Below are 21,872 nucleotides of genomic sequence, written 5' to 3'. Positions count from 1 at the left end.
TCATTTTGCTAAAGCTATGTCTAAAAGGGAGAGAGCCTTAGGTGTATAGTTTATCAGAACTGTATCTGGTACTACAAAAGATATTTGAGAATATTTAAGGAAGATACAGGCTAAGGTCTCAAAGTTTCTAGCGTTGCAAAATGCTAACTCCTGGCTAGAGTTGGTTCAACCTGGAGAAGCTCAGCTGCTCATCTTCCAGTCACTGTTCTGTGTAATAGAAAAATGATTGTACTAAAAATAAATAAATTTAAAAAGGATGGCTGGTCTATTTTCTAGTAACAATGTTTTGTTGGCGATTCTTTTAGCTTTACAGTATGTACAGTCTTCATGAATTTTATTTCTAACATTAGAAACCAAGTACAAAAAGAAAATACACTGTAAACAGATGATCAGTTAGGCTAATATATATCTTTGTGCCTTAACAGGCTGATGCAAACACTTGAACACAACTATAGGATAAATCTGTTTTTCAAATAGAGGAATTCATACTTGTCTTTTTTAAAAAATTATCTGTAAGCTTGTTATAGGTTCTTTTAAAAAGTAAAGATTTTTATTTGAATTAGTTCTACCCACTTTTATTTTTCTAGGCAAGTTGAAGTTACTTTTTTAAGTAATAGTAGATTAGCTTTTCTGTTACGTACTGTACTTACAAAGTTGTATATGAAGTGTCTTCTAAGAATTTTTAATACCATGGCAACATTTATTGATTATAGTTTCATTGTTAATTTTTCAGTATAAATAAGTAATGAAAAAAACAGTGGTAGGACAAGAAAACAGTGATAGAAGTAAATGTAAAATGACCTAGTTTCTTTAGCATAATAAAATCAGCGCAAGAAATGTATTCTATAACTTTTTTTTTCCTCACTGAAAGTTCTAATGTGGAAGCAACAGAGATGTTTTCAGTGGTCCTTTTGCGCACTTAATAATATTATCTTCATTTGCCAGGATAGGATTAGTGAGTAGATCTCATTAGGAATTTGCACATGACTTTATTTTTATATAGATAAAAGGGAGCAAATTCCTCGAAGTCAAAGAAAGTTGGGAAAATAATATCTAAGAATCCAAGCAGGTAGAAAGCATTACTGCAAAGATATTTTTTCAGTGCCTGCGAGGGAAAATTAGCTTGTGTTCTTTCTTAAAAGGATGTATGCTAAGTATCAGAACCAGGAAAGCTTCTGACGACTTAACAAGACCCACAGCAAAAGATAATTAAATATTGAAGCAATTTAAAAATAGATTTTTTTTTTTCCTTGAGTATAGTCTTAACAAAAGAAAATATATAACGTTGGTAAAGATTATTTAATTTTCATTAGAAGTTAATCATAAATTTGTTGATAATCTTTTGTAGAAAGAAGTCTCATTATTAAAAAAGGACAGAATGTAATGTTTTTGTTATGTACCAAGTTATTTGTAAAGGCATCCTTTATTCTTCATGGCGTATTTATGACCTGACCTTCTACCCCATCACACTTTAATCCTTAGAAACTTTGTATTTATAGGCCAGGTTTTCAAAAGTTAGAAGTTCACAACATACATTAGTCATCACCTTCACCTTTTGCTTCCTTTGAAATTAATGCTACTTAAAGCACCCGTTAAAATTACTCCTGAACTCACTGAGTGTGTAATGATTGTTGGATAATCTCCCTCTGTTACAACAACAATTTTTCTGCATAGTGCTTAGAACGTGTATGAGTATTTGTGAGCAAATGATAAAAAAGAAAAAATCTTGTAGGTTTTACCATTGTATAAACTGATGGTATTAAAGCAGTTTTGATGTGCCAGCTTGAAAACAAGATGAATTTTTATTGTTTACGTCTGATACTTGGAATACTTGTATCTGTTGGAGAATCGATGTCCTGTGTCGTAGTCACAAGTTAATTTATAGATAAAAAGAAGTGACTGCAGTCATTAACACTAATGCATATGTGTATACAATTCTTAGACATATGAAGGACCAAAACAAGAAGGTTGCCAATCTGAAGCACAATCAGCAAATGGAGAAAAAGAAGAACGCACAGTTGTTGGAAGAAGTTCGTAGACGAGAGGACAATATGACTGACAACGCTCAGCATTTACAAGTGAGTTTATTTTTCAGTTGTGTTTTAAAATCATCAAAGAAAGTATACTTCCGTGTGTCCAGGATGTATAATTAAATTCTTCCCACAAAGAGGTGATGGCTCTCTCCTTTCCTAACAGAGGATGCACTACTGACTTCAGTTGCACCCATGAAATATTTAATATTTAGGGTGAAAAAAACCCAACAGAATTTGAAGCCCTCTCCTTACAAGGACTGTATTTTACTTATTTAAAAGCAAGTAAGTTGTTATAGCTTGTTTTGAGGAGAGTCAGAAAACGGAAGTATAATTATCCTTTCTGTATTCTATTTCTCTGCTATTCACAACGTTATATCCACATGCCATAGTGAGGTTATATAGTGTGGTTATGAATGTTCAGCATGTATGAATATCAAATAGTAGCGTTCTGTGATTTTTTTTTTTTTTTTTTTTTTAAATACTGGGCAGACATTTACATATCTGGGTGATTAGCTCTGTGAAATACAATTTAGTTTTTCAAGAGTATTGAATTGTTTAACAGAAATTCTGCGATATTTTCCAGTGTGGAGATTGAAGGCAACAACATTAAATTCCACTATCTGGGAATGCAATTCTGTATCAGCAGGGATATCATCATCTGGTTGCATACTCAGATAATTTAATGAGTGTGACTTGATCTTATTAACTTTGTTAATTAGTAGTGGGTTAAAAGGGTGAGGACAGATTGTCTAACAGGGTAATGGTGAATTTAGAATCCTCACCAAAGATAATTTTTATCTTATGTACTTAGATGTAACATGGAGGAGCACTGGAGACAGCTATAGCTGTCTCATTTGACAGATCTGTAGTAACTGTGCAGTAATGATTATATCTGGGATGCACCTGCTTTCTGCAGGTCTGAGTATGCAGCTATATTTGTGCGTGTTCTAGATTTGAACTTATTTATGCATGTGTTAAAAGGATACATATAACGCAGTATGTAATAGGTAAATTTGTTTTCTTTCTTACCAGCCCAAGGGTACAATACATTCCCCAGGAAGCAAAATATAAACCGAAGTTCTTCTAGAGATGTGAACATATACAGAATTCAAATCAGGATATATGAGTTGACTAAATGAATAATCTGACAGAGCAGAATACTTGATCACTCTTGATATTAGATTTCAGTTTATAAATAATATATAGTGTTAATAAAATGTAACAGTAGTGATCTAAGGATTTACGTGAGGCAGGATTTGTGGGGAGACACATGGTGTGAAATGTATTACACACTTTTAAAAACAAATTTCTGGGATTACTATGCATCTGCTAATTAAAAATAAAATTAATTGGTATTTCAATAAATACTGAATTAGCATCTTAGTAAACCGTAGGGATCTGACCACCTTTTCTTGTTACTATTTATAATACTTTCTATAATCTTTAGTAGAAACACCCTATGTTTGTAGGCATTTATAATGCGTAATGCTTGTGTCCATAGTGCGCTTGTCACACTTGTGAATGATGTATTGAGCGGTTAGGGTAAAGCATATCCTAAAATTCTCTGGCCTGATGTAATGATTGTATTTGTTGGCTAGCTGTGATAAGCTGGCTGTTGGCTGGCTGTGATAAGCTCAGCTGAGAATTGAAGAGCAATTAGACTAGTCAAGTTACATTTACTCCAGCCAAGTCTCAATCCCTTTTGCTGAAGTACTGGAAAAGATGTAATAAGAAAGCCAGTATAATTGTCTGTGGACCATTCAGGGAGTCATCTGGGGCAAATTGAAGCAATCAGTTCAAGTGCCATGCATTTTGTACAGCTCAAGTAAGGGCTGAAGCTTTACCCATTCAGCTGTCCACTTGCTTTCTGGTAGGTTTGAAGAAGTTCAGAAGTCTGTAGTTTCTTTGAAGCTTCAATAGTATGTAATTGTTCCTGACGCTTGTAGCATCATGTGTAGTTGTGACACTTTTAGCTATCTTTTCAGATAAAAGTCTTTCAAAGCTGGCTCATATGCCAGCATTAGGACTTGCAGGTCAAGTTTGAGTCTCTGATGGCCCCATCTCACAGCACTCCAAGGCCACTGCTGTGATGGAGAGTGCCCTGGGATGCCTGGGGAGGGAATTCACTTTGGTCTCCCTCAGCTATCAGCAATAATTGTGAGTGATGCTTCAGGTGTGGTTTTAGGGGGTTGTTTGGATCACTGTAAAATTGGAAACATCAGGGAGCCAGACTGCAGATTAATTCTTGGGAAAGAAGAATAGTTGTGAGGTTTTCTGCTTTTTCCTTCCACAAATCAAGGGCAGACCTGTGCATATCTTGCCAAATGTGATGGTCATAGATTACATAAAGCATCACAGCAGGAGAGCTGGCCCTTGAACACTTTATCATGAAATTTTCTGAGAATGGTGTATCTAACATGCCTTCATTTTTCTCTTTTTTGGCTGTCTTTAAAAGATAAGCTTTTTTTTGAGAAATGCTGAGCTAAGAAATACACAGGTATCATGTCATAAAGTTGTGCATAATTCCTCAAATCTCTTTGCAGGATCTTGACGTGTTATAGATGTGAGGTGTTTATTTCCTGAGAGGCATTTTTCTTGATTCTTGTATGGAACATATTTGTTCCAGTAACACCATTACCTCAACAGAATTGGGAAAGAAAACATTTGCATAATATCGAGAACTTAAATGGGTTTGGTTTTGATTCTGATTTTCAAACCTCCTGTAATAACAACAACAACAACAAAGTCTGTCCTTTTCTCTAGAGTAAACAATAAGAACGTGCATGTAATAATATTGCCATATGTCTCATCACATAGCCTCAAAGGAAATTAAATGTATGCTTTTATCTGATTATAGTTTTCGTAAATGTATCAATTTAAGTAGTGAATTGGACCTTATGGAATCATATCCATACTAAGTCCAGAAACACTTCTCTGTGGAAACTTTATGTAAACTGTCCAATGCATACATGTCACAAGAGAGGTGCAGGGATGAGCCTTAAAACAAAGTTAAAAAGTTTAATACACTATTCTGCTCTAATCTACACAGGTTCTAAGTGTTTCCTCCTTTTCTTCTGGTTTATCTGCTGGAAAAGTCTTTGAATCTCCTAATGTTTTAAATGCTTGGGTTATTTTCACCATTCTCTTTTAGGTAGCGTGGATTTTCTTTGGGCAGAAATCCACATGTGGAAAAGAGATATTTCACTAAAAAAAATGTTTTTGATTGAGACAGTGTGTAGTTCTCATTGATTTAAAATATCGTATACAGGCAGCTTGATCAGTGCTCTAAGCGTGAAGTACTGTGGAACAGATTGTGTACGCACATACATTTTCCAGGTGTAAATATCTTGCTTTTTAAACAGAGTGCAGCATGTCAGCCTTGGTTTGTCACTGGACATACTGAGGCAAGGCAAGAATTCTGGTTTTTCAATAGTTTCGTACTGGCTGGAGATTTAGTCTTAGGTAGTGAATAAAACATGATGAGGAGAAAGTCCTAATAAAAGAGAGAGAAGAACTGGGTAGTTAATATTACTGCTGTCCGATTCTTGCCATGTGAATATCTGTTCAAGAAAGAAAGACGTTGAGGTGCTGGAGCGAGTCCAGAGAAGGGCAACAAAGCTCGTGAAGGGTCTAGAGGGTATGTCTTATGAGGAGCGGCTTAGGGAGCTGGGGTTGTTTAGCCTGGAGAAGAGGAGGCTCAGAGGTGACCTTATTACTGTCTATAACTACCTGAAAGGAGGTTGTAGTGAAGTGGGAGTCGGCCTCTTCTCCCAGGCGACTAGCAACAGGACTAGAGGACACAGCCTCAAGCTTCGCCAGGGGAGGTTCAGGTTGGACATTAGGAAAAATTTCTTCACAGAAAAGGTCATTAGACATTGGAATGAGCTGCCCAGGGAGGTGGTGGAGTCACCATCCCTGAAGGTGTTTAAGAAAAGACTGGATGTGGCACTTAGTGCCACGATCTAGTTGACACAGTGGTCTTAGGTCAAAGGTTGGACTCGATGACCCCAGAGGTCTCTTCCAGCCTAGTCGATTCTGTGATTCTGTGGTATCTTACTCACTAAAAATACCTCCTAAGAGATTTTACAGCTAGTCAGTGTGAATCCTTAAACTTGGATTAGTTTCTTTATCTTTCACTCTGTGCTTCAGCATGTAATTTTTATCTCCATAATATTCTAGAAATATGAAATATACTGAAGACATAGCACATTGCCATATGTTATGTCTGTGTCTTTTAAAATAAAATAGAAGCATGGCCTAAACAAGGGGTATACCTGACATTAATTTATTATTATTTTTCTCTTAATGCAGTGTATTTCCTACTGCATTGTCTCAAAAACTTTGAAACTATAATATTAATAAAAAGAGGAAGCTAGGGAATGAGATGAGATCTTGCAAATAAAAGTGAACAGAGCAGTGTAATCAGTTCAGAGACAGAGGAAACAGTTGTGACTGTTATGCAGACAGGCATTAGTGTATATAGCTGACATAAGGCAGGAGAGAATTCATTGCATAAACACACAGCTTTGTATTTATTCGTGCTGAAATACATACGTAGTGAGAAAATTCAACCTTTTAAGAGGTTAAAATCATGAGTTATTACATTAAGTGAATTCTAGTTTAAGCATGCATCTGAAGGTGGACTGATACCTCTCTGGAAGGCTTTAATAATTCCAAGTGTTTAGGAGATTCTGTGTGTTTCTGTGTTCAGAAGACTGGTCATTTTGTGGGATGGAGATAAGATTGGGATTTTGCTTTTTACACTTTTCCTCTCTGATTTCCACAATGTGCATGCATCAAACGCACATTGTGGTCTAGCACTGAAGAGTAGACTTGCTCCGTACCTCTCATTCAGTTGTGGGCAGAGGATAAGGGGAAATAAGTGACTGCCCTTGATTTTCCTTTCTCAATATTATGACCAATCAGAACACACAGATGAGATATGATGGAGATAGACTTTTGGAAATATGTACAGAGGCAAGAGAAAGGATAAGATATGGCCTGCAATGCTTGTGAAGATCTTACCTCTTGCTAAGATTTCTGCTATCACATACAAATATTTTGAAAGAAAAGCTGGGTTTTTTTGCAAGTCTGTGTAGGAGTCACCTGCAACAAGTCTCTCAGTCTTTGTGTAAGTTAATAAAGAATCATAAGGTTTTTGGAACCAGTCAGTGACAAATTCGGAAGATGGAGTAAGCTACAGCTAGAATGAAATTCTCTCTTTAAAGCTCCCATGGACTTGTTATGGAAAATACAGCATAGAAACTTTATTTTTTGTTATGGTTGTAGTTAGTTAAAAACTTATTTTACCAGAACTTTTCTACAATTAAGGCAGAAGCTTAGTGATGCACCTGACATTTAAGGTAGAAGATGGTGATGGTCTTGTGTTTTAGATGTTGTATTCAATATTGTAGCCCATGCAGAACTATTTTCATCAATAAGCTTATTTCAAAGTTTCATACTAAAATTATAATTTTTTTTGACTGTATACATTTGTTCAAGCTGTTGAAAGAACTTTTTAACAAGTGAGTTCATTCTAAGTGCAAGTGAGCAATTTTTGGAATTTTTGACTAAGTTCTCCATATATAGTCTATTATGTTAATGAATTAACATACGAAGAAATGTAAAAGTCTATTTTATGCTAGTTTTCTGTAACACATCTTCAGAATTCTCTTTAATTTATTGCTTGAAAACTGAAATATGTTCTTGTATGCTTCTGTTTTCAAACTATAGGTTCCTTGGGGACTGTAAAGTTTTGTCTTGGAGTGGTTATGCTGAATTTTGGTCATTTTGTAAGAAAATTAGTGTTCCTGTACATATAAAATAGTTTTACCGTTATAAAGCAAGAGTTATGTGCTAGCAAATGGAGAGAACCTAGCACAGTAGATTACACAATTGTGTGCGTTAGTGATACGTTTATGGGTACTTCCTTTGGCATTTCTCTTCTTCTCTAATTCTAGCTAGATTTTGCCAAGATAGAGTGTAGCTAATAACTGCGACCTCAAGAATGTCCAGCCTTCAGCAAAATGTATAACATATTATACATTTCAGACAGTTCAGGGGGAACTTTTTTTTTCTTGTCAATATCTAGGAAAAAGGCAGGAATCACATTTTTTTAAAGCAATCATATTCATGTAGCTTAACATACATTTTTAATAGACATTTTGAAAAAGCAGGACTTACCTATCTTTTCTGTGACACAATGATAACCAATCTATAAAAAAAACCCTTTAAGCGGAGACTCAGGCAGCAGGTATAATAAAAAAAATAAATAAGCCTGTGACGAAGTAGTGCAATATATTAAAAAATGATTACCAGATTAGAAGTGCATACTTACAAAAATCAGACTAATCAATTCAAACACACATAAGACTATTGAAGACACAGCTAGTGTACTTATCTTTAGATTTCTAACATAATATAAATATAAATTCAGATTGTAAACATGGATGGACATTTAGGAATTTTTCTTCCTTGGCCTGTGGAAGTTCCATAAGTTGTGGATAAATTCCATATGTGTTGCTGAAACGTGTGTTGAACTTCAGCCAGTAGTTTAAGATTATGTTGGAGAAAATATTTCTAAAAGGTTTCAGATGAAGAAAAGTATTTGAGAGTCTACAGAGGGCAGGAAGGTTGATTGGTAGGTCTGAGGATCAATACCAGAAGTGTTTTTTTTCTTTGGGGATTTACTTTGACATTTGTTTTCATTGTGCAGTGTAATCCCCAGAAGCCAAAACTATTCTTGTTATAAAATGTCCCTATAGACAGTCTGTGAAAATCTCACTTGAAGATCAGTTTCTGCTAGACTCACAGTCTCTTAAATCTTTTTTCTGTTGTCATAATTGGTAGGCTGACAGAAGTGACTTAATGTTCTGTGCTATGTTGTTCTAACCAGCTATAATATTAAAAAAAAAATTTAGTGGGCCAGTACAACTGTTGTATGTAGTTGTCATGTCCTTTCCGTTGTCTAGAGCATTACATTATATGAGTATGTATAAAATAACATGAAATTTATTCTTAGAACTGTCCCAATTCATTACTTTTGGGTTTTAAGCAAGTATACAGTATTATAGAACATTATCTATAATTATTAATACAGCCTTTGCACTATTACAAGGACTTCTAGAGCATCCCATATCAGATATATTCTCATCTTTCTCAGTTTCTACATTTAAGTCAGACACATAATGTTTTTCAGTGTTGCCTAAGTAGTGTTAATTCACTGACTTCAGTACCCAAGAATAAAACCTGGACATCTTGATTTGCAAACAAAGTTTAAATTGTATATTCTAATATAATTATTTAAAATCTGTGAACTGCAATTATTGACAAGTATTTTATGTTTCGATTAAATAAGTTATGTGTCCTATGTGCTTTTATAAGTGCTTTGTTATTTGAAAAGGACGTATATGGCAAGGCACTGGAAGTAAAAGATCCTATTGGAAAAAACAAAACTGCAACAAAAGGAAACAGGAAAAATTTAATGTGATACACCTTTTTTTCTCCCCCTCAATATTTATGTAATAACTCACACATGTGGGACTCCTGTAGTCTCCAGGGGGCAATCACATTCAACATGCATCAAAAGAAATAGTTCAGTTAAACCAACTCTCCCTACCCAGCAATAATTACCACAGGTTTACACTGAGATATAGTTGCAAAAGGTTAGTCAGTAGGGCATCTGCAAATCAAGTCATATGTCAACTCTACATCAATAACCTCATTATAATAGATGTTAGTATTTCAGCACGACTGTCCAATATAGCATTCCACGTATAGTTCATTTTTAACTTTTACATTGACTTATAGCTTGTCTAATATTTTACTAACTTATGTATTTAAACACTCTATATTACATAAATTATAATCAATGACAAAAACAATGATTTAGGTTGAAATTCTGCAAAGTGGAATTGCAATAAAATGTCTGACCCTATTTGTGTAGCTGTCTTCAATGTAAGATGAATATAGAGGGTTTAACCCTGTAATAAAAAAAACATTATAATGGAAATTTGTATTAGTGTAGATTTTCCAATTTAGGCATTGCTTAAAAATGTTACCTATACTTTTTTTTATTTTCAGTTTTCACAAATGAAAGGTGTTTTCCTATATATAAACTAGCAAAAAGGTAGTTGTGTTCTGGAAATACAACTGATTAGCTAAATTCTCTGCAAACTGTATCTCTATATACTTTGTTACATTCGTAGCTTATCCATGGGCTATAACATTTTTCATTGAAAGCTACCTCCTTGTGGTCTGCATCAAGCTCAGATTTCGAGCTAGTTTCATAATTTGGTCTTCTTGTATTTACCTGTTTGTAAGCAGTGCTAGCTGCTGCTGCTGTTTGTCACTCTCCATAGATGATTTTGCGTAGCATGCAAGTCTGTTACTAATACACCTGGTCAGTAACCAAAGTTCTGCTTGAGGTAAGCCTAAGTAGAATTATTTCGGTTGGTTGCTAATAAGCCAGATTTATACCACTTATCTCTCATTACAAGTGTTCTGTAATAGCATTATACGCTATTGCTTACAGACTACCTTGTGTTACAGAATGGAAAGAGAAGGGAGATGAAGGTGCTTCTTTACATAACCTTGTCTAGAACACTCCTACCTTGGGAAGTTTTCTTAAAATTATTTATTGTAAATGCATCTTTGCTTTGAGAAGCTTTCATGCAATAGATTTTCCTGGAAGATTTTGGGATCAAATTTCACTGTTATACTTTGCCAGTCTTTTTGAATTGTTTAGTTTTAGTTGGACAGTATTTAGCTAGCAGAATTAGTGATGGTAGAATAGATAAGTCAGGGAATAAGGAGGTGGTTTTCAAATCTCAAGCTGAACCATGAGATCTCGGAGTTAAAGAAGATATACTTCCCTTCTAATTTAAACAAATATAATGTGATCAGATTAAACCCAATTAGAAACAAATAAGTATTGGCAACGTAATGAAACGTGTAGTCACTTAGAGCAAAGTCATATTCAGATATTGACTTCTTACCCGTGGATGTATGAGAGTAAATTGTTAATGTTTCAGGTTCCAGGCTATTTAGCAATACATGGAAATTAAAAAAGTATGCACAGGCTGTCAGAAAATACTCATTTGTGACTAAAGGGAAAGGTAAAACTTCTAGTATTCAGTTAAGAAACCACACGTTTGACATAGCATGCTTTATTAATGGATCTCAAAGTATTTTACAGAATAGAAGTATAACAAATATATTGAAAGAAACTGAGGCATAAGGAATAAAGGCTATGCGCAAGGTGTCACAGATGGCTGATGGCAGCATTAAGGAGCCATAAGAACAGACTTAGCCATAAGGATAGACTTACTCTATCCAGTATTCTATTTACTGGTCTGAACTGTTAACTGATAAGATTTTGAAGTGATGTGTTACTCATGATACTAAAAATGTTTGCTAATGATTGCTGCTGATTGAGGTACTTATTGCAGGTGAATTTGCTATAGTTTTTGGTCCAGTGAGATTGGTCTTTAGCATGTGAAAACATGAGGAAAAACTACATACCACGTTAACTATTTTGCAGCAAAATAGGCAGTCTTACTAGTCTCTCACTTCTCTATGGATGGTCTGTAATAGCTGCATATGAAGAAAAAGAAAAAAGTACTGCCATTTGCAGTTTAGATTTGTTTTACAATGGATTCAGCTTTTTTTTTTAACCTGGATTATCAAGATAATCAGATAATTCAACAACAAACAACACTGAAGTGCAGTACATTAAATTTTATAGAAGGCTGATGTTTATATGTTCTTTCAAGTTACAGCTAGGGTCCTTAATGCCTTAACAAGCATTTCTTTGATCCTCTACTTCTGTTTGTATTTTTCCATTTCTCTTTTTCCTTGGGAAAGAGTCTGTTCAGCTTTCTGCATCTGAGAAAGACTCCTTCCCTAGAAATACCTTGGAGAAAGCCTGATAGGTTAAGTCCCAATGTTTTCACTAAATAAATGTATTAATATAATTGGAGGTTTTTTTCCATGACACCTTTCATAATTGTCAATAGGGAAAAATGAACTTAATTTAAAATATAAGTTTGATGTAGATGAACTATGAAAATGTTAACTTTGAATCTTAAACATCAAAGCTATGCACAGAATGCATAATTTTTCATATTGCCATCTAAAGAATACATTTTGAGTTATTCTGTGTATTTCTGTAGATATTTTAGTGACATGAATTAGAAATGCTTTTACAAATGCATTTGTTCTTTAGTGGGGTGGAGTTTTATTAAGCAATGTTATTTGGTATCAGCCAGTTGTGTTTCTTTTCACAGTTGCATATTGACATAATGAAAGAAGCATTTTACACCTACTCTTTAGCTGTCACATACCTTTGACGTATTGAGAACTACCATAATTTATCTATCTGGAAGCTATGACAAAGATAAAAGCCAGGTGTATGTGATTCCCCCTCCCCCATTTTTTTTTTAAAAAAAACTTCAAAGGGATATTATAACAATGTGAACAGTGTGTCACATGAGTGCTATAGTCCCTTCATTTTGAAGAAAGAATTTTGTGTTTTCTGGCATATGGGATGAATTCCTGGCTCTAGTAAAGTTAATGGGAATTTTGCCACTGGCTTGTCAGACAAAGATTTCTCACATGAAGAGAAAAATAATTAAAAAACTCTTGTACAGACAAAAAAATAAGCTTAAAAGGTCATTGAGAAATCAGATCTCAAGTACAAATGGAAACAGTCCATTGTCATTCATCATTTACATCTGATCCGTTGATGGGAGTTGTAATTTGTGAGAAAGTCCTTCCGCGGTCGGCTGTAAGGTTTGTCAAGATTGGCTTTTCTTTCTGGGTGTTCTTTTATAAGAACGTTTGGCTGCCACGTCCTAGCAAATATCATTACTTCTCTTAATACAGACTTTAGAAAAGACTGCTAGAAGGCTACTGTCTGGTTCTTATGCTTTTCAGCACAGGCCTTGATCTTTTATGCATGTTGGCTTTGTTTGCCTTTTTCTTATGAAACTGATAAACAGTAAAATAATTAATGCTATAAGCAGGATAACTGGTATCTTAAACTGCTTCTCTTTTGTATCTTTTCTCTAAATGTGAAATAAGCATATCACAAAAGTACTAGAAAGCTAACGTATTAAACATCACCTAATAGCTTCCTACCTAGAAAACCTTGCTGTGAATACGTTCACGGGATACCTGGATGAAGGTATCCTAAATCCATTGTGATAGGATATGAATTATTAACTATACTTAGCTGCCTGGCATAAGCTAACTTGTGTATTGTTGGTTCTCTAAGGTGTTCTATTCCAATTTTCAACTGCAAATTACATTATTTCCTTACTTAATTGAAATGTGTATAAAGTACCTATTAAATTAAAACACATATTAAATTATCTAGTAGACAGGTGAAATAATTTATCTCAAATCCTGAAAATGTTTCTTAAAAGCTGAAAGAGAAAGTTTCACATAATTGTGGAGTATCTCACAAATCATAATTTCCCTGTTCGCTTTGCTGTGGTACTTGGAAAAGCCAGGACATTATAAAATACATTTGAAGACATTTGAAGAATATTTATTTCTGCAACTTCCCAGTGCAGAATTATCCTGCAGTAGCACACTCCTGGTCATAATAGGGGAAGTAGGGACCATACACAAACATTTTGATACTAATGCTGATCCTGGTAATGAGACAAGCTGCAGCTGAAGTCAGAGGGGAATAAGGGGATCTGGGCTTTGAGAGGACTGGCTGTGAAGGGACCTATTTGCCATGGGGTGTCAGTGGGCTGTTTCAGGGCACAGGCAGGTGGCACAGGGAACTTTGGAGCTGGGTCAGCATCATGGCAGGGACATGGCTCAAGGGCCTGCAGCTGGTGGGGAGGAGTTGGTGTTTGAAGCTGCCACTGAGGAGGCCCCCCGCCCCCACCACACACTGACAGGGAAGTCCCTGAGGAGCCTGGGGCTGGGCAAGGGCATTGTCTGCAGGGAGATCAGAGCCCTGGGCCCTGAGGAGGAGGGACACAGGCAGGCTCTGTGGCACAGGACTGCAGCAGGCCAGGGCTCAGCTGCCCCCTCAGGGACTGGGAGCACAAGGCCACCCAGGCACAGGCCGTGCCCTCACCAGCTGGTGCAGTCCCACAGGATCTCAACGTGGCGGACAGAGCTGTGTGCTGGCAATAGGGTCCATCCACAGTCCCAGGCATGTCTAGTGATGAATTGGGCCGTCGGGGAACCCAGTCAGGAGGAGCAGGAGATGGGACCAGAGGCCTGACTGGGAACAACGGGATGCCACGTACCATCCAGGTCCACTCAAGAGATGAGATACCGACAGCCGAGGGCTGACCTCTGTCCGGGGGACAGGGATGGAGACAGGTAAACCTACAACATAGTTCTGGCAGATATATGGTTTATTATTTAAACTATTTCCTTCACCTTACTGTTGGTTTGACCAAATTATTTCATATAGAAAGTAACAACAACAAAAAAGAGTTGGAATCCTGAATTAGTAGCTGATCAAATAAAATGAAATTGAAACTTGGTTTAAAAACTGGGGACTGAAAGTGATGCTGTAGCAGTTGACGTTTTACCTGGACTCACTATGCATGCTGGCACTACAAGAAGCAATAAATACATTGTATCTGTTTAAAGAAAAAATAAAAAATGGAAACTGCACAAAAATAAGGAAGTTGGTCAAAAAGCAATTAAAAAGGACAGTCAAAGGAGTAAAAGCTTTACAGGCATCATAAAGGCTATTTAAAGAAAATTATACTGGCACAGAGGAAATGGATACCACCTATCAAAAACTACTTTAGAAAGACCAAGCGGAAACCACCATAGGTAAACAGCAGGATAAAGGAAGCTATCAAAAGCAAAAAACAAATCTTTCAAAAAACTGAAATTTGTCCACTTGAGAAAAATAGAATCATAAAACCTGGCAAATAAAATGTAAAAAGCACAAATAGGCAGACCATGAAATGCATGAAGCATAATAAGGAGTAAGTAATGAAATGCATTCAAACTAGTAATTTTCCAATGTGTCGGAAGGCAGAAGCCTGCCAGAGAATCTACAGAGCCAAAGATAATCAAGACATATAAAGACTGCTTTCAGAAAATAAGGTGATGAGGTCAAAAAAAATGAAAGAAATTTCTTTCTCCAGTGTTCACAGAAGAGGAGCTTGGGTAGTTTCTCCTTCTGGAACTCCTTTTTGTGGGCACAGTATTGGAAGACTTATCTCAGAGTGAGGTGACAGTAGAAGAGATTATGCAAAAGTTACCAAAATTAACAATGCCATCATCATACGATCAGTGGATCAGAGGATAACTCAGGTTGAAAGGGACCTCAAAGGGACCATCAAGTTCAACTTCATGTTCAAAGCAGGGTGAGCTTGTGGTCAGGCCAAGTCACTGTCAGAACCAATTAGTTTTCATTCTAAACTTGGAAATTAGAGGTGAAATATGTGAATTTATAACTCCGGTGTATAACTTGCTTAAAATTTCCTTTTCACCAGAGGACTGGAAGGTGGCTAATGTGACATCTGTTTCTAAAAAAGGTTCCAGGTAAGTTTTGGAAAATTACCTTTCGTATGGCATCTGTATTGGACAAATAAAGAGAAATTGTTTCAAAAAAAGTAGAATTAGTGGGCACATGGCTAAACATAGTATGCTGGTGAAGAGGTAAAGTGCCTTTCCTAAAATCAAGTCATTCCTCATGAGTTCACAAGTCATGATATTTTTCACAAGTTCCATAAGAATCTGTGTTGAGACTGTTTGGTGTGTTTTTGAAAGGCCTGGAAAAGAGAGTGCATAGTTTAATGAAATTCAGCATCATCTGCTCCAAGACCAAGGTTTTTTTCTCTGATTGTGCCTCCCTGCAAACTCATAGGAAACTGAATAGTATTTAATAACAAAACCCTTAACAGTCATTTTTAAAAAAAAGACAACTGTCATAGAATAAGAAAACCATTAGGACATGAAGCTATGTAGTCATGTTATTAAATGCAGTACTGATGGCAAAAAGCTTAAAGGGTAGTGAAAAAGCTTATGCAGAACAGAAAAGAACATTTTGGCAAACTCAGGCTGATTTATGATGGTCGGAGGAACTCTGTGGGTTTGCATGGTTTTGACCCTAAACCTCCAAAAATATATTGGATTTGGCAACATTTCACTTGGAGTTTTTGGCTTCCTTTAAGCCCAGAAGTCAAAGCAGCATTTGGGATATGAACCAAAGCCAAAGAAAAGGTTTGGATGAAATGTACATACCATAACAGCCAAGTTTCACACAACTCTAATTATCATAATAGTTTTCCCCTTTGTTTCTGTACAATTTTTTCAAGAGCTGCTTTTCTATTTCTGAATCTTAATGGATAGGAGTCTCTATAGCCAGTAAAAGTCCTTTTACTGTATGTGCATAAGGAGATGAAAAATGAGAGCTCAAAAGTTTTGTCTCTCATTTTTGTATTACAGCAGAATTTAAACAAAAAGGTTGTAGATACCATCTGAAATGATGAGGTGTCTTCATGTCTGTTTTCTAAATATTTTATTTTGTCTCTTTAGTGGAAGTGATAATGTTAGATACTTTGCCTTCCTTTTGCATTTCAGAATATGAAATGACATAATTAAGACATCCAAAACACTGAACAGTTTAAGAAAGGGATATAGTTTGGCTTCTGTCTACCACTTATTAACAAGTATCTCTTAAATTCTGGTAATGTAAATACCACTTTCCATGGAGACAGCCGTGCCTGTACAGTAAATGGTGCATGTTCTGCGTCTTGTTTGGATCTCATGAAACTACGGGATACGATACGTTCAAGCTGCTGGTCTGAGAAAGCGTTTCAAATCCATAGCCTTCATATGCGCATCAGACACTATACATATGGTAAATGATAAACATACCATATGGGATTTGTGAAGTTAAGACTATCAAATTCCTCTCCCATTATTTTTTCTTGCATTGTATGATCAAATCAAAAACATATTATTCTTCACATTATTAAGGGGTTATGTTTGTGGCCTCATTTATAAGGTTACAAAACTGATCACGCTTTAAGCTTTCCTTTGGCCTAAAAATTTTCCTGGTTACACTCAGGTTGTCATTTAAAAAAAAAATGTGTATGAAGTTTGCAGAAGTTCGGCCAATTTTTGAATTACAGAGCTCTGAAAACTTCACATGTAACCTTAGGCAAATATTACAGCTCAAAAGAGCTGAGTTTAAGGTTCATTTTTAAAACTTAGTTTTCCAGAATTTTATTGTATGTATCATGAAGATGTTATCTGGAAAGAGTAGTTGCAGTCCTGACAGTATCGTGACTATATACGCAGTTTCATGATAGTTTTATTTTATTATATTGGCTTTGTAGACTGGAATAACTTAGTGTCCTCAGCTGAACTGTCAAGTGTTTATCTAAAAATTATAAATTTAGTATCCTCTTCTTCATTTACTTTCACATGACAAAATTCTTCTAATCTTACCCCAAAATTGAAACTAGTTAAAAAGAAAGTGGAAAAGCAGTGACCGCTGTAAACTATGGCAATAGGAACCCGTGGGTACTAGGGGAGGAACTAGAAACCAAAGCTCCTTGAAAAGTTTAAGTCAGGAATTGAGGGGAGGGGAAAGAAACATAGATATTGTTACTCTGAATGCTGCATAACAAGCCTCATTTCTCTTTTGCTACTTGTTTTGAAGCAAGGACTGTATATCCTGAGTGCACTGGAATGCAGTTCTATTATTGTGTCCCCTTCCAATGGTAAGTCAATAGCTGAAACAGATTAGGGAGAGAGACTTTTTCATGCTACATGCATCTCTGTGGTTGAACTCCCTCTGTAGGTTAGTGTAGACTTCCCCCACCCCCCTTTCTTTTTCCCACAGGGAGGGGAGGAAGGTCCCAGTAGGTTTCTTCTACAACTAAGAATAAAAAAGCTGGAGGTATGTTTCATTTGATGTCTCTCTGTTAGATTTTCTAAGTCAATGTTAGTTTTTCAGGAAAAAAAAATCTGTGTGGAATTTGTAAGCAGTAGGGATTGAGATGGGAATGAAGCATGTTGGGTGTAAGCTGTCCTTTTTCTCATTGTACTTGTTAGTTAAAGGTATAGTATTATGTTAGAAGGGAGATAAAGATACACATTTGTCTATAGGGTGGGTGAGACTGTATACCAGAGCTGACTGAATTCCTTAATCTTACAACCTGTGGACCAAAAATTTTATGAATGGGAGCCACAAGACTTACACCTTGGAAAATCAAAAGTAGGGAGATGGGTTCTTGGGATTGTTTGCCAAATAGGAAATGACTCTGTCTCTAGCGGGTCTGTGGGTGAATCTGCTTTAGCCATGGAGGTGGCATATAAATCAGTCTCATAATTTTAGCTGGTTCTTTTCCTTCCCAGCCAGGGATTCAGATTGCCCAGCTGTATCCCTACTGCAAAGCACTGTTATCAGTTGTGTAATGAAACCCCATCACGGGAACTTTATTTGACCTATCCACTAGACATGTGGCTCAAGAGTCACAGCCTGGAAACTCATTTCACATACAGCCAAAATGTGCCTTAGGATAGAAAAGATAAGCAGATATAAGTATTGACAAGTATCTGTTTAAAGACAGTAAAAAACCCCAACTCAAACATAGAAGCTCTTATAACTGAAGAACTAAGCATCTCCTGCTCTTAGCAAGCATGAATTTGGACTTGAAGTTTAACTGAGCTAAGTCTGATTCCATTAAAATAATCCCATTAAAATGAAAGGGCATCTCACTGATTTCATTGGCCTTTCAATTATGCAAAACAAAAATAATTATAAATTAATATTTTTTAATATCTAGAAAACGTTTACAGGAAAAATGATCTGGTGGCAAAACAAGCAGCAGCTAACTGACAAATCTGGAAGGAATGGTAGGCTTAATACAACACTTGGGTGGAATCTACACTAATGGAATTGTTGAGAATTTTTTAGTAGTCTTTAAGAAAGGTAGAATGAATGCTTTAATGAAATTTAGGGGAAAAATGATTCCCAGAATGACCCAAAGACTGAAAAACTGAACCATTTCTTTCTGCGGGACCATAAAATTGATAATGGTTGAAGGTAGGGAAATTATCAGGCAAAAGCTGAAAATGTGAAAAAGAACTGGAATACATAGCAAATGATGTTCTTGGGCTGCAAAAGTAAAATGGATGCACATGGTACTGCCATGTCGCAGAACTTTTAGAGTCGTTCAATGCATGAGTAGTACTTAAGTAAGGAGGATGTGCTTTAACTGCTGCACAGGTGTATAGGGTCAATTGCTCAGTTAGGACGCAGGTAGTAGAAGATTAATAAGTTTGAGACTTCTGGTTTACATCCTTTTGCATACCACCAGTTAGTTCTGTGCTTTCTAAAACACTGTTTTAGAGTGTCTGGGACTGCAGGAAAAAGCTAAAAATACTATATTTGGATCTTTGTAAGAGTCTGTGAAAGACATTTATTTTTTTATAGAGCTTTTTTTCTTTTTAACTTTAAAATCTGAACAAAAGCCTTAAACTTCTGTGCCTGGAGAATAATTTGTATGATTTTCTGTTTCTCCCCCACCCCCATGCTACAACAGCATATCCTGAACTTGAAAACCACTTCATGATGTAAGTCACTGATTGCTTGTAAAAGCCCAGAATAAATTCTAGACATCAAGGCCCATAATCCAGCCAGCTGATGTCTTACTTTCCAAGGAAATAATCCAAAATGGCAGCTCAAATGACTTTGTTTCATGAGCCAGCTGAACAGTGGTGCAGTGTCTTTGGAGACAAATGCTTTCCTGAGATTTTCATATGATCGTTACACTTCAGTAAGTAATTATGAATGTAATGATACGGTATATATACATTTTAAATTCCAGTGTTCTCAAGGAAAAATATGCTTGCATTAGTGTAACATATTGTGATTTACAGTAGGGCACTTCTGTCCACATTACTGTATACCAGAGGACGAAGAGTATCTGTTGGTTCTTATCTATCTACTCACAGCTGTATTTAAGCAAGTAATACACTATTCTATAAACAGCTTGATTTATAGACAAAGTTGGCCACTGAGAAGTGAAGTTTTCCTGAAGGGTAGGAGACATGTCATTCTTCTTTGGTTTAGTGGGGAGATCACAAACTTCCGGCTCCTGTCGTGCCTTTTTGTGTTCAGTACTACCCATTTTACTCTCCATAATACTTGCAAGTCCTTTTCAATTTGTAATATATTTTGTCCTTTCCTAAATATTTATTTTATTTTCATGAAGCAGAAAAGTGCTTTTAGTACTTTTATTCTAGTTACTATCATTAACTCTTTGATAGACTTCCTTGATTTTAAGTAGAAACATAGAGGAATTTTACTTACATTTCTTTTTCTCTTTTGGAATCCTTAGCCAATTAAGAACTGTAGTGGTCTGGCCAAGAGTGATTTCTTCACTCTGTGCAAAAGAATGGCTGGGAATTTTCTTCCAGATATGAATCTTTCTGCATTTCTGTAAGCACTTTTCACCCTGAGATTTTTTTTTTTTGAAATCCTGTTCCATGTAAGGCAATACATTACATTACTAATGCTCTGAGGCTGAATTAGTGTAACCTGTGTGACATACCTGAGTGGTTTTTAAGTATTTCCCCAGAACGACTATTAGGCTGCGAGCCATGCACAGCAGTAGCTTTAATTAACATGTCTGCAGTTTTTGTGATTGGCCCCTGCAGCTTGGGAACTAGTTCTGTGATTCTGCATCACAGCTGCCCTCTGTGGTTATTATTATAATAATTATGCCTTCCTGATTAATTGAGAATGAGTTGGTGGCAGCAGTGTTTTCAAAGAAGGAATCATGAGCCTTGACATCATTCCTGTCCTCCTTTCATGCAACTAAAATGCATTAATCTTTGCAACATGAGAACTGACACACTGGATCAGATAAGACATGCATCTACTTAATTTTTTTGTCCTGATCAGCAGAAAAAAACTGGAAGTAGAATAATACAAGAATTAGGGCATGAAAAAACGAGCAGAGGCAGTTTGTTTTATCCTCAGTATACTGTTTCAGGTTCTACCAGTTGGTGGCTTTAGGGACCTTTTGAGCTGGAAATAGCATATATATTGTCATGTTTAGAAGCCATAGAACTTATAAAGTGTTTAAAACTTTTTGGCACTCATTTTGGGGCTGAGAATTATCTCAGATCCTTGAGCTGTGCAACTTAAAGTGTCATATTGAGTTTTTCCTTTTATGTGTTTTTTAAGCCTGTTGCCTACTAACGTCCTTAGGTGCCCATAGTTCTCTAGCTGTGAGAAATAGTGAACAATAGTTCCCAGTTCACCTTCTCTATAGCATTTATAGTCCGTTGCTTCTTTTTCCATAGTGCATTTTCCAAGGTGAAAGTCCTGCTTGAAAGTCTGCCTTTTCGCATTGCAGATAGTTTTAAGTTGTTTGTCTTTCTTAACTGGCAGAGTAGGTTCTTTTGAAATGATTTTTGGGAGGTCTGGAATGTTTTGTCCAGAAATTCTTTTGTGTGTTTTATGCTAGAAAATAAGACAAACAGGTTTTATATATATTTTAAATTAAAATATCATAGAGAAACAGGGCTGGAAGGGATGTGAAGGTAGCTTCTAGTGCATCCATAATACTGGGTGAGTGTCAATTATACCACTGTTATTTCTGAGACAAGTTTGTCTAGCTTGTTCTTAGTGACCTTTGTAATAACCTTGTTTGTGATTCATTGTCCACAGGTATTAAAAGATTTCTCTAATATCTTAACTTAGTCTCTTTTTCTGTAATTTCAGGCAGTTATTTCTTGCCTTATCCACATTGGGCATAGTGAACTGTTTTTTTTTTCTCTTTCTTTGTGAGGGCCTATATCTGAAAATGCATATCATGTTCCTTA

General features: G+C 36.0%; 1 protein-coding gene across 1 annotated transcript in view; it reads left to right on the top strand.

Moving 5' to 3' along the window:
* The window catches only part of ERC2 (ELKS/RAB6-interacting/CAST family member 2), a 432,595-nt gene that overhangs the window by 221,496 nt on the left and 189,227 nt on the right, over positions 1 to 21,872 (top strand). Inside the window, 1 exon segment of the mRNA XM_068409226.1 lies at positions 1,943 to 2,078. Coding sequence (XP_068265327.1) covers positions 1,943 to 2,078 — 136 coding nt within the window.

Source organism: Nyctibius grandis, chromosome 10 (genome assembly GCF_013368605.1).
Source record: "Nyctibius grandis isolate bNycGra1 chromosome 10, bNycGra1.pri, whole genome shotgun sequence".
NCBI classification, from domain to species: Eukaryota; Metazoa; Chordata; class Aves; order Nyctibiiformes; family Nyctibiidae; genus Nyctibius; species Nyctibius grandis.
This window is presented reverse-complemented; position numbering and strand designations above follow the sequence as displayed.